The sequence below is a fragment of a genome, unplaced genomic scaffold (genome assembly GCF_019419815.1).
Source record: "Pyrus x bretschneideri cultivar Hongxiangsu unplaced genomic scaffold, Pyrus_bretschneideri_v1 Contig13, whole genome shotgun sequence".
In the NCBI taxonomy this organism is placed as follows: Eukaryota; Viridiplantae; Streptophyta; class Magnoliopsida; order Rosales; family Rosaceae; genus Pyrus; species Pyrus x bretschneideri.
The window spans coordinates 4862364-4876120 of NW_025999424.1; the positions used below are offsets into that span (position 1 = coordinate 4862364).

The 13757-nt window shown below is 37.3% G+C and overlaps 1 protein-coding gene across 1 annotated transcript; it reads right to left on the bottom strand.

Moving 5' to 3' along the window:
• Window positions 1-7168: 7168 nt before the first annotated feature.
• LOC103960278 lies at window positions 7169-11168 on the bottom strand. The gene is made up of 12 exons (XM_048579076.1): window positions 10674-11168; window positions 10360-10457; window positions 10188-10262; window positions 9934-10093; window positions 9480-9821; window positions 9213-9364; window positions 8903-9109; window positions 8718-8808; window positions 8438-8627; window positions 8149-8256; window positions 7957-8059; window positions 7169-7833 (listed from the first exon to the last, which is right to left on the bottom strand). The coding sequence occupies exons 1-12, from the start codon at window positions 10815-10817 to the stop codon at window positions 7626-7628; spliced, it is 1878 nt and encodes a 625-aa protein (XP_048435033.1). The 5' UTR covers window positions 10818-11168; the 3' UTR covers window positions 7169-7625.
• Window positions 11169-13757: the final 2589 nt, after the last annotated feature.

Sequence of the window (13757 nt, forward strand, 5' to 3'; positions counted from 1 at the left end):
CGGGTTCTCTCTCTCTCTCTCTCCTTCCTCAAAGATTCAGACCTCGAGAGAGATCAGCAGTTTTGCTGGTTACTCCCAGCCGCCAAATTTCTGATTACGTGTCCTCATGTCATCCATTTTCTTTTGCTTTTTCAGATAACTTGTAAAAATACTTTTAAGCTCATTTGACTACAAACTTAAATATACTTTTGAATAGGAAAGCAATTTTGAAGAATTATTTTCTTAAGAAGAATGTGTGACGTGCATTTTTAAGAGGCACTTTTAATTTATATTTTATATTAAATTTTAAATAAAAGTGCATGTTCGCAGTAAGTCACGCCGTTGATTTCCGGAATATTATCATCGTTTAAAGTTTACAGTATTTTCTAAATAAAATATATGAACTTAAATATTTAATACGGCAAAATAGTCATGCGCAAATAAAAAAAACACCTCAAGGCCTGACCAAGAATTCGAGATAGATCAAGAGACATGAAACTCATTTGTCCAAAAGCTGGTTTGAAATAACTTTGACAAAGCTCATCCCGTGACTTACATTGCCCATTACAAAATAATTATAATCCAACTATTCGGTACTGAGTACTACGGTACAATGGTACATTTTTATTGTAAATAAAGTCTTATGTTCAAATTTTATGAATAACGAGTTCAGTACTTATTCATTCCCTCACCTTTTTGATTTAGATATATCGTTGTATAAAAAATTAACTATTCAAAATTTCATAACCCCATGCTGAGCCAGCTCGCCGATTTTTCAAGATACTTTAAATCAGCGATGTCGTAAAGAGCAAAATCCACGATGATATGGTTTTGTAATTGATAAAATGACAAGTATGATGAAAAGCCACGATGATATGGTTTTGTAAATACTCATCGAAATTTTTTTAGTTAAAAAATAGGGTAATTCTCACTTTACTATTCTCTGGTATTGTGAAATTTATAATTTGTTACCCTTAATTTTTTTCGTCTCACTCTCATACCTAAAGTTACGATTTTTTTCTCAAAAACATAATTTCATTAGTCTAGCCGTTAAACAATGACATTGCAGGCTTTGGGCTCCACAAAAAAATTTAAAGTCATACAAAAAGTTTGGGCAACAAATTAAAATCATAAGTTAAAAAAAAGTATAAAAAAACTACAAAATTGAAAAATATTTGCCTATACATATCTTCTATCACTACAATCCAACTCTCCTCCTCCTCCCCCTCCTCCTCTATCTCATGATTCTCATATGAGAAATGGCCGCAACATCTGTCCTCAACGCTCAAGTCGTCTCACCACCTAACTCTGTGGGCATGGTCAGCCCCACATGCACCCACCGACCAAAGCCGATTCTGGACCGATTACAACAAGTTGTTGTCACTCTGATGCTCGAATTTCACCGCCAAACCAAATTCTCATTTCTAGTATCTTCAAGCTAAACGAAAATGTTTTCGACAACACGACGAATATGAACCACACAAACATGTTTGACAGGCAGATGGACTCGGGTAAGAGTAGTACCCACCGGGAAAAAGGATGAAGGGGTTGCGTTGGTGTAGATTTCGAGTGGGTCGGGTTAGTGTGGGTGGGGGAGAGTTCGGTGGTGGTGGGGATGATGTGTAAGAGGCTGCACTATGTGAGTGGAAGAGTGTTATTTTTTTTTCTTTTGTATGTTTTAGTAATAATGATTGTTTTTTTCAATTTTTTAGTTAATTTAAATTTTTTTGTATGGTCAACCTGACATGTCATCATTTAATATATGACTTAACGGCTAGACTAACAGAAGTATAATTTGGAAGTAAATTATAGCTTTAAGTGTAGAATTGAGACAAATAAAACTAAGAGTAGCAAAGTGCGAAATGCATGATACTTAAGGGTAGTAAAGTAAGAAGCACTCTAAAAGTAATAACTATTTCACCAATTCACATCAAAGACAGAAAAGAAAAGAAATCTTCAATTCTTAGCAGGGTAAAATTCATCGATCTCAAATCATCATTCAAATTTAGTTTATTGGTTCAACTAGTTTATTAGTACAACGGATTTGTGGCTCAAATGATTACGAGCTTTGATCCTTCAATTTGAAGTCTATAATAGATACAATATTCTCTCAACACAATTGTATAAGAAAGCGGTAATAATCTGCCAATAACTTACACAAGCGAAATATATTATATATATGCACTTCAATTTGGTGAAAATTCTCTCAAATACATGATAACCACAATATTCATTCGGATACACGAATAAATTTTCAAGAGATAATCTAATAATTAAATTTTACATGAATTTATCATTACATTTCAAGGTGGTATTTTTTTATAACAAGATTACTATTACATTGGGAAATCACCCTAATTTAAAACCCGGTTGAAAATTTTCATCTTCATAAAAGACATAAGGAATCACAAAGAGAGACATAAATATCTCCAAGGAGAACTTTTGAGAAAGTCATAAAAGACAAGATAATTTTGACAACTGAAAATAAGAGGCGTTTGCTTGTTTGAAAGTGAGAGGCATTTGCTAGCATGAAAGTGAGAGGCATTTGCTAGTACGAAGGGGAGAGGTGAAGACGCAAATAAAAGGGTTGCAGGGGGTTCTCTTCTTTTAAAAGAAAAAGAGTGAGGGAACTACAAAAGAGAAGCAGAAATATTGATGAAGAGGAATTTTTCTAAATAAAAAACCAGAAAAGATAGACATATATGAGACTTGAAGATAAAAGGTGTTTGTTGATATGAAAGTGAGAGGTGAAGACACAAATAAATATACAGGGGTCGCTTAAGGTTTGACTTGATTAAGATGAAATAAAAACAAATAAAAAGCTGTTTTACGTTGGTTTGCATTTCCCTTGTTATTATTGGGACATGTGATATCATGATTTCCTCTTCTTGAATTCAAGCAAAACAAGAAAGAAGAACATTAGAGAAGTTTCTTATTTTCCGGAAGAAAAAAAAAAAAAAAAAAGTGGGGGGGGAGAAATTGCAAAAGAGAATCAGAAATATCAATGGAGAGAATTTTGAAAAAAAAACGTAAGATCAGATAGATCTGAGGGATAGAAATGGGAGGCATTTGTTGGTATGAAAGTGAGAGGGGTTGTCTAGGGTTTGAAGGGTATATCCTAACATGATTAGGATGAAATAAAAACAAATAAGGGAAGGTTTTACTTTTCTTTGCATTTCCCCTGTTATTCTTGGCATGTCCACCATTTGTTTCCATCTTCGCATTAGAGATTTGGCCTCCAACGGCCAGAGCACCATGTTCCTGGACAATCGGATTGTTCTCAGCAGCCGAGCTCTCCACCTCCATCTTCTCAACTGTGGCCGCGATAGAGCTTGAAGCTATGACCATTTTCTTCAGAATCTACTCACGAGTACCAAACAACTCTCTCTAATCCTCAATTCACACTCTCAAATTCGAACATCGGGGAGATTGCATAGTTAACAGATGATAAGCATGTGGGACACTAGAGAGCAGCTGCTATTTATACTGTCCCAGTTCTCTTCCCTCTTTGACATTTGGCGGGAGAATTTGGTCGACAGTCAAACTTTTGGGATTTGGTTTAGGATTTGTTAATATGTTTTCTTTTCTTTTCTGGTTGCAAAATATCAGGAGTTATAACCATCTTTCCTATTTAATTTATATTCTTCAGATTTGTTTCCATGAAAGCCTAAAAGCATAGATATTCTTCAGATTTGTTTCCAGAAAACCCTAAAAGCATAGATTTTCTTCAGATTTATTTCCGTAAAAGCCTAAAAGCATAGATATTTTTCAAATTTCTTTCCATAAAAGTCAAAAAGCATAAATATTCTTCAGATTTCTTTCTATAAAAGCCAGATTTCTTTCTATAAAAGCCTAAAAACGTAGATATTCTTCAAATTTCTTTCTGTAAAAGCCTAAAAGCATTGACTTTCTTTAGTCTGTTAGAACAACCCTCAGAAAATTAGGGTTGAAGGCAACCGTACATACATAGCATGTGTAATGATAATTATTTTGAAAATCTTCGAAATCCTTATTTATTTTCTCAAATTCATTTCTAATTCGTGAAATGCTAATTGTTTTGAAAATTCAGAATATTATGATCTTGTTCTCACTCATTCAATTTTTGTTATTTTATAGAGAAGTAACTATTTCACTAATTCACATTAAGACCAAAAATAACAAAAATAAAACATATCCCAAACTTTAACAAGGTCAATCAATCTAAAATCATCATCCGAACAAAAACTATACATCCTAATTTTCAAAATTTAATAAGCAAACAATTGAAATGATATCCATTAATACCAAAAGTGTGGCTTAACTTGTTAAGAACATTCATTCATGAATAAGATCGAGGTGCTATAATCGATTCTTCACTCTCTCAACACGCTTGTAAAAGAAAACAACAAAAAATCTACTAATAATATATGTTAAGAAAATATGTCCACTTCAACTCAACGGAGAAATTTCTCTCAATTACTCACCCAAGAAATTCATTTAGATGCGCTAAAAATCATCAAAAGAATTAATCTAGTCCAATTTTCATTACAAGATCACAATCAAATTTGAAAAAAAATACCGAAGTAATATTTATGAGAGTACCATCCAAAATAAAGTGGAGACAAAATAGAAAAATGCTACAGAAGTTACATACCTTCATATTAGAGTGAGGGTTGCTTTTACTTTGCTTTCCGTTTCCCTTTTCAATCTTGTTAGGCCAATTCATTATCACGGCCCGACTTTGGATTTCTCAAGTTAGGCTAACCCAATATATAATGAGCACAACTGATCCCTTGATCTCGAGCTTGACGTGGACTTGGAGATTGGATTAGATCATGCTATACAAAAATACAAATCCTTGTTTTGTTAGTGGGCTATACGATGGTATGTTGCACACTTGTAATGTCACTTGAGTAATTTTGATGGTGTACAAGGACCTTAACAACAATCAAATCAAGTTTCATGCACTTTCAATATAACTATTAGAAAATGACATAAATGCCCATCATTTATATATGGCATGTGAGTACTCTATCTACTCATTGATCCGTCTAAACATTGACAACAAGCTGGTGGTCTAGTAATAAAATACAAATTACTGACTTCTTTAAAATTAAAAATTGGAGGTTTTAGGTTCGAAACCCATTGTTGGTGTGAAAGCTAAACTTGTGGCTAGAGAAGGCTAAAATGTCTATGTGAGTCTTCTAGATCTCCGAAATAGTTGGATAATAGTGACTTGCCACCGGTTGTCCCCTTTTCTTCTAAAAAAAATAAGTAATTAAACTCGAAAAATGATAAGGACAATACTTTGATGCTCATTAGGGACGGAAATGGATTGTCTCCAGATCCCTTCACCAAATCCACCAATCCGGACCCTTGAAATTTGATCAAACAGCTAAAGTTAATATAACTTTTAAAGAGGACCCCTGTTTTTAGTCGTTTGATCAAATTTCAAGGGTCCAAATTGGTGGATTTGGTGGAAGAGATGATCCCTTTCCATTGGGAACTTCCCAATTTACTGACAATCTTACATGGCCCACTACAATTAACACACATGTCAAATGAATTTCAACCCAAAACTCTTACTATCTTCATAACCAAACACCATCCATCTTCTTCCTCCCTTCTTGCCTATGTGCAGACAAACCGTCCCTTCTTCTCCAGTGATTCCGCCATTCACTTCACGGTGATAACACCCAGAAATTAAAAATAGTTTTGAATTCATATATGAACTTTTGAGACCTGATTATTTTAGGCATGAAACATAACTAATATAGTTTGTAATCTTATTTTTTCAATTTTTTTTACCATTAACCTCTCTTCTCCTTTGAGCCCACCCTCAAATCCCTCACTTTTCCAATGAGCCCACCCTAATCCCTCTCTTCTCAGGCGAGCCCACCCCCAAACCTCTCTTCATCTGCGAGCTCGCCCCAATCCCTAATTTCCCCGGCAACCCCAACTCCACCTATCTCTCCTCCAGCAACCTCAACTACCCCAACCCCTTTGTTCGCCGACATCCACCGTCAACCCTCTCCTTGACGGTGACACCACCTAGTCTTCTTCGACAGCCATCCCACTCTAATCCTTTTTTGATGGGGTTAGCGTTGGGGTGTACAGGGAAGAAAATGCTTGAGAGCGAGGAAGAAGATAGGTGTTTGGTTACAAGGATAACAAATGTTTGGTGGAGTTTTAGATAAGACAGGCAGGCTATTTTCATTAGGCCACATCATAAATATAATTACAGAAAAGTAAGTAAAGTTAATGCCCAAGAAACTAAAGTTGGGTTTTTGACTAAATAGTTGCATTTTCGGAAATGCAAATATCAAGATAGAACTTCTCTCCCTTGTCAGTGAGAGTCTTCCTCTCCCACTGAGAGATTTTCTCACTGTTTGTGTGAGTTTGCCCCCTTTTGTCTTCCGAATTTCAGTTCTGCTGCCAACCCTAGCTCCAGCTCGGGTCGATGGTAGCCTTTTCTTTCCTTTTGTTTTCCCCTTCCTTTCCTTCTACTACTGTTTTTCCCATTGTTCTCCTTTCTGATCTTCTTGATCTTTCCACCTCACAAGCCATCGAACCTATTTTTTATCCTCATATCAATTGTTTTATCCCCTATGCTACCTATATATTCACACCCCTCATCCATCATCAATCTATGTTTTCTTCCGATTCTTCCTTTTTGACTTTATTCCATACTTCATCAATTTCTCCCCAAATCCATTTCGCAATCACTTTTGACCACATTTTGTTGTGGTTCATTGGGAAGGTGTGTAGAGTTTCGGTGTTCACACCGGCTTAGGTGTTCGCACCACCTCCTTCCCTCGGTCTGCCTTTGGTGGCAGTGTTGGCTTCTTTGATTTCTTCTTCTTGGTGGCTGCAATCGGAGAAGGACTGGTTGCTGGATGATGGAGTCTTATTTCCTACCTTCTTTGAGGCGCTGTTAGGTTCGAATTCTGGCGTTCGTCAGGTAGATGGGTCAAGCTGATCAAGAGGAGCTGCGGTGGCGTTAGTAGTAGAAGGAATAGGGTTTCTTTCAATTTGTGTGTGTATTTGGGCCTATCACTTGGTTGGGCGTTTGTTGCTTTGTTTGGAAGGTTCCATTTTGCTTTGTGTACATGTATTGAGCCTTAGTTGTAAATTTGTTCCGTTAGTAACAAAAGTTTCACCATGATCCCAAAAAAAATATCAAGATAGAAGAAGAGAAGAGACATGAAAATTCCAAAAGATGTTAAGAAATAACTATGACATAACTCATCTTAAAATTTACATTCCCCGTTCCAACATAATTATTCAGGAGGATCCTCTTCGGATTTTCTTTATAAGATCTGGAGATCCTTAAATTGTGTCCGTTCATTGTACATCGTACGGTCAGTTTTCGTCAGATACTATTTATATTTAATTTTAAATAAAAGTTTTTAAAATTATTTATGACCACACGATGTACGATGAACAGATACGATTTGAGAATTTCCAAAATTCTCACAAAAAAGATCCGGAGAGGATCCTCATTCAATAATTATGATCGACTTTCCTATGTAGGAGTTAATACAGAAATATGGCAGCCGGACACATGTAACTTGTGTAGTTGTATGTATCCATATTTTCTTGTGCATGTATACCCCCTCCTATGTATTACGAGAAAAATGGCTTTCATGTCTTCTAGGCTAAAAAATTTAATTCGCCGGAGGACCGAGCTCCATGTTCTCTTCATTGCATTCTGAAGCTCGGGATGCCTGCACGCTTTCGCCATTGCTATCAGGAGTCTGGGAACCCTGCGCGTTTTCTTCATTGCTTTCCGAAGAAGTTTGGGAAAGCTGCAATTTTTCATCATTGCTTGAAGAAATTCTGTAACGCCTCTGCTCCCTCTTGGCCTGTTTTTCCCTGCAAGACAAGGAAACAGTTAATGCATCAACAACCAGTTCATAAAAAATGGGTTGGGGTGGGGGAGAAAACAGTGCGATGTCAGAACGATATTAACAATGTAAAACAAGTATGTGTGCATACTTTAGAGCCAGAGAAGAGCGGTATTTGTCAATTGGCTCTTTCATTTCAGCACCGCAGACGAACCATTGTTCACCAGATGGAGTTCCATCCCAGGATCCCAGATCTGTAAAGTAGTCGAAAATAAAATTATTACCTCGAAATAACTCAAAAACTGGAAATCAGCACATTGTATTTGGAACAGTAAAAACTAACCTTGAAGCAATATATCTTCATCTAAATGGCCTCTCAGTTTCCAGAAGGCATGGCCATCAGCATCCACAATGTAGGGCTCTATTCTAACAGCCTCACATATTTCAATGCCTGTAAAATACGTCCACAATTTTAGCGCAAGCATATGCAAACAGATTTTCGTGAAGGACCAAAACATGAAAAGCATTTCAACCATCTGGAAAAGCATCTCAAGTGTTCTTAAGTTTTAACATCAATTCTAGAAAGAAAAAAGGTAACTGAAAGGCTGAAGATATTAGAAATGGGAACTTACTTTCGGGTACCATGGCCATTGCTTCGACCACCTCCATGTGAGCTTGAGCTAACTCACTTCTGAGTACTGAAGCAATGGAGTCCGACTCTGAAATCAGGATGCTCGACTCTGAAATCGGGACAGCATCGCTATTCTCTGCAGTGGTCCTCTTAGCCATCTGCTCTTGCAACTTTGCTTGGAGATCTCTCTCCTGCACATATATGATTTAGTTAAAAACAGAACTCTATGTTGGCTCCATAAGATGCTTGCCTCAAAAAAGCTTGACTTGTTTTCATATTACCTTATCCTTTGCTAGACCAACTTTTGCTTTCGTGTCCCTTTTATGTTGGACAGATCTTTCATTTTGCTCCTCAATCCATCCCCTCAGCGTCCTGGAGGAAAGGTTGAAAATTTATCATCACTTGTAACGCAGAAAACAAGACAAATACAAAATTATAATTTACATATTATGTATCTTCTACTTACTTTGTGTTAAGAGCCTCATCACAAAGGAAAATCAGAAGCCTAAGCTTTTGGGAGAAGTTTAAGGCATCGTATCCCTCACCGCCTTCAATAAAACACTCTGTCGGCAGCTCCTTCATCACAGGGTCAACCTTAGAGACCCCGGATGCAGACACCAGGTTCGCCAAATCTTGGAACCATGAGGAGCTGTTGCTTGCTTGCTCAAGAGACCTGACAGAAAATGGAGATGTAAGAAACCACATGAATTATTTCAACCTAAAGTTTACCAAAAGTACTTTATGCATAACTATAATATACTAGGTAGAGTTCTTACTCCTGTAATAAACCCTTCTGTATGAAGAAGAGCATATAGCTATGAAATCGAACTATGGAGGAGTACTGTCCAGGCCGTCCACTTCGCCCACTTCCTCCACGCGATAGTTCCCGAAGAACAGACTCAGCTTGGGACTTTTGAATCTTAAAAAACTAGAGTAAAAAGAATAAAGGAATGAGATTTCAAGTGTCAAAATCAATATAAACAAGTTTAGAGCATCTTTCAATCGACTATCTAATAGAAGTATAGAACAGAAGTTAGAATTACCTCTCTAAAAGTTTCACAAAATTTCAAGAATTGGAGAGCATTTCCCACATCCTCTGCAGCTAAGTCGACACCTGCTACAGTTGTCAATGGGGTGCCCTGAGGTAGGGGAACCTCGGGAACAACCACTCTGCTCTCCATGCAACGTTCCTTGACCCTGTGATGCCCTCTTGCAGCCTTGCCCTTGGCCTTCGCATCATTGTCATTCACAGCAGCACCACCATCTCTGCTGTCATCACAAGTTTCTATAAACTCGTCCTCTTTTGCTGCATCCGAGTTCACATCTTCGCTCTGATCAAGGGCGTCCTCCTTCCCTCGTTTGCTAGGTGAATCAACACCCGTTGCCTGCCAAAACTTGAGAGCATAAGCCACTTAACCAGTAATAGACCAACCAAAACAACACCAACAACATCAATATGCATTAACCATTAAACTGTCATTAGTAACAGCACCAAACCTTGTCTGGAGCCATACACTCCTGCCCGTTACCACCCTTGCTGTAGCCATTCTCCTTCTTTTGCGGCTTCTCCACAATCAACATATCAGCAACAGATTGATACCCTTTCCTCTTGGCTTCGTGTGTGCGAATACCAGTGGGCATTAAACCGGCTTTCTTACTGAGAAGACACGTTTCTCTAATTAGCAGCAGCACCAAAACGCAAACAACTACAAATACAAAGTTAACAGTTATATGGCATGCCAAACACTTACTGGCATATACTACAATTACATTCGCCTCGACATTTCGGACATTTCTCTGCCACTTGCTCAGCCGTCAATGTATACCTATTCTCAATCAACACCCACCACCAATTTTAGTCCAAAACTTAACTCGAAAAACCGAAAACCGAAAAAAGCGAGACTAAATTTCATCTAATCTAACCTGTTCTTCAGACAACTATGGCATAGCTTCACCGTGCAAGGGCCTTTCGCTTTGACGTTTGTACACGACGCCGCGAATTCCGTCTTCCTCTGACGGCACTGCGCAATTAAACCAACAAATCGACAATTAAATTAACCAAATTAATAAATCGACTCCAAATCTCATTTTCCGACGTTTCCCGTCCTCCAAACAGAATAAAGAAACAAGATAAAACGGCTACGAAAATCAACTTCCAACGTACATTCAAAAATTTTCTCATCAAACAAACAGAGCCCCTCAATCGGTACTAAGAAACCGAAAAGAAAACCACTCACCTGGTGACAGGTTCCGTTCTTAGAACCGGCGATCTGGCCTCCGACGGCCGGACCGTCATGGTCCTGCACAAACACGTTGCTCTCCGCAAGATAGTTGACCTCCACTTCCATCCTCTCAACAGCAGAGCTCGAATCTATTGCCATTTCTCTCCCAAAAAATGGATTCAAAAGTAAGCAATCACTCGCTCGAAGCCTCAAATCTATCCTCAAACTCAGACACCGGAAGATTTCAGCTCTGCCGCTTATGCAGCATACCGGAGAGCAGGATCGCTATTTATAGTGTCGAAATCTTCATCCGCCTTCGACACTTGGCGGGAGAAATTTGTCGCCAATCAAATTTTGGGGTCCGATTTGAGATTTGGGATTTACGAGGACCGTGAAAATAAAAGGGAATATGTTTCTTTCCTGTTCTGGCTGTGAAATATCAGGAGTCTTAACCTTATCGCCTATTTAATTTCTACGTCTCGGATTTCTTACCATAAAAGCCTAAAATGTTAGATATTATTTTCTTTTTTCGGCCAAATTTATTATATTTCTCTAGTTTGTTAATGTATCTCCTTTTTCATACATACATAGACATTTTTATAGTAAATAAGTTTTACAATATTTACCATAATAATGGTTTAAATCGTAATTAGTCGTTAATTTTAAATTACCAACTATTATCTTCGATTTTGTAACGTATCCATTACTCTTTAACACCTTTCTTTTATCTCCCGTCAAGTGTCGAAGACGGATGGAGATTACGACATTGTATAAATAGCGTCCCTACTGTCCGACATGCAAAAGAAGTGTCAGCTCTGAAATCTTCCTAGCGTCTTGTATTTTAGAGTATAAATTGAGGTTGAGAGAGAGAGAGAGAGAGAGAGAGAGAGAGATTCGTACTTGCCAATCAATTTTGGAGGAATATGGTGATTGCTTGGAGCTCTGCTACAGCTATCGTTGAGAGGATGGAAGTAAAGGTCAACTCTCTTGCGGAGAGCAACGTGTTTGTGCAAAAACACAATGATCCGGCCGTCAAAGGCAGGATTGCTGGTTCGAAGAACGAAACCTGTCACCACCTGAGTTTTAAGTGTGGTTAAAAATTTTACCTATAGGTTTTATTTTTAATATATTACATAAAACTATCATTAAAATTTGAAGGTACAATTTTCTAATCTACATTTATTTTTGGTAATTACTATTGGCACTTTAAAATTTTAATTGTGTACTCCTAGTAGGAATATTTTTTTTTATTCTAAATATAAAAGAATTGGAGTGCACCATTAAATTTTTGGAGTTTTAATAACATTTTTTTTTTGTTCCTTAAATTTTCTAAAAAATAAAGTAAAGAAAAAAATCTTCGAATTCTTTATGCATTTCCTCAAAATCATTCTATAATTGATGAATAATAACTATTGTGAAAAGCCACCTAATGTTTACTCATTAAAAATTTGTTACTTTTAAAACTATTTCACTAATTAAAATTGAAGACCAAAAAAAAAAAAAAAATCTGAATTCTTAACAGGGTAAAAATGTATGAATCTCAAATCATCATCCAAATAGAATCTAAACATCTTAATTGTTGTAATATATAATTTTAGTAAAGACAATATTCTATATTATTCTACACAAGAGGATGATGGCTTGAACACAGGATGCGGTAGATTGACAATCCACCAATTGCCCAAAAATGATATGCAGTAATGATTTAATTTAATCTAATTTTCAAATATATAATTACATAAAAAAATTAAAATAATAGGCAATTGATTTGTGATTTAAGTAGTTATGACCATTGATCTCTGAATGTGAAGTCTTAATTGATTTGCCACTCCCTCAACACTTGTATAAGAAAACGATAATAATCTACTAAGAACTTAAGCTAACAACTACACGCCCATAAAATTCATTTAGACGCGTTAACAATCATCAAGAGCTCTAATCTATTCCATTTTCATTACTAGATTACAATCGAACTTGAGAAAAAAATGCAAATTAATATAGTTATGGGAACATCGGCATACATGCAATTGAGATATAATAGAAAAATGCTAGAGAAGTTTCATACCTTCATATTAAAGCCAGGGAAATGCAAACGGAAGTAGATTTATTGATGAAAGTGTTTTCTGAAAAACACGAGACAAGATAAATCTAAGCAGCGGCGACCTTTGCTGGTATGAAAGTGAAGCGAAAACACATATAAATAGGAGGCGTCTAGGGTTTGGAGGGTATATTTGTAATTTGATTAAAAAGAAACAACACTGAATGATGGCCGCTTTTACTTTGCTATTCAATTTCCTTTTTATTCGTGGTAGGTGCACTGTCATGACACTATTTATCACGCCCCAACTTGAAAATATTATGATTTCTTAAGTTGGGCCGACCCATTATATAATGAACACAACTCATTCATTCTCGAGCTTCACCCAACCTTGTTTTGATAAATAGGCATATGGTGAAATCATGTTACTTAAGTCATTTTGATAGAGTGCAAGGGCCTTAACAACTGTAACATCCCAAATCGACCAACGAAGAGGGGGTGATGTGTCTTATATGTACATACCTACCTCTTATAGCACGAGGCCTTTCGGGGACTCACTGGCTACATATCCCATAAGAACTTCGTAGTTAAGCGAGTTTGGGCGAGAGCGGTCCTAGGATGAGTGACCCCCTAGGAAGTTCTCGTGCCGAAACCTAAAAACAAAACAATAAGGGCGTGGCCCAATGTGGACAATATCGTGCTACGGCGAAGTCAGTCTAGGATGTGACATAAAGGTATCAGAGCCACTCTGCCGTTCGGTGCGAGTATGCCGACGAGGACGTCGGGCCCCTAAAAGGGGTGGATTGTAACATCTCACATCGACCAACCGAAAGGAGGTGATGTGTCTTATATGTACATGCCCACCTCCTATAACACAAGGCATTTTGGGAGCTCACTGGCTTCGGGTTCCATCGGAACTCCGAAGTTAAGAAAGTTCAGTCGAGAGCGGTCTCAAGATGGATGACCCACTAAGAAATTCTCGTGTGAGTTCCTAGAAACAAAACCATGAGGGCTTGGTCAAGGCCCAAAGTGGACAATATCGTGATACGGCCGAGTCGAGA

What these genes read in the sequence shown, in the direction of transcription:
- LOC103960278 (XM_048579076.1), bottom strand. Translation starts at nt 10,817, where the DNA reads ATGGCAATAGATTCGAGCTCTGCTGTTGAGAGGATGGAAGTGGAGGTC. An exon ending in AGTGTATGGCTCCAGACAAG is followed by an intron (nt 9,822 to 9,933) that starts GTTTGGTGCTGT and finishes AAGTTTTGGCAG; the next exon opens with GCAACGGGTGTTGATTCACC. An exon ending in AATGGCCATGGTACCCGAAA is followed by an intron (nt 8,257 to 8,437) that starts GTAAGTTCCCAT and finishes CGTATTTTACAG; the next exon opens with GCATTGAAATATGTGAGGCT.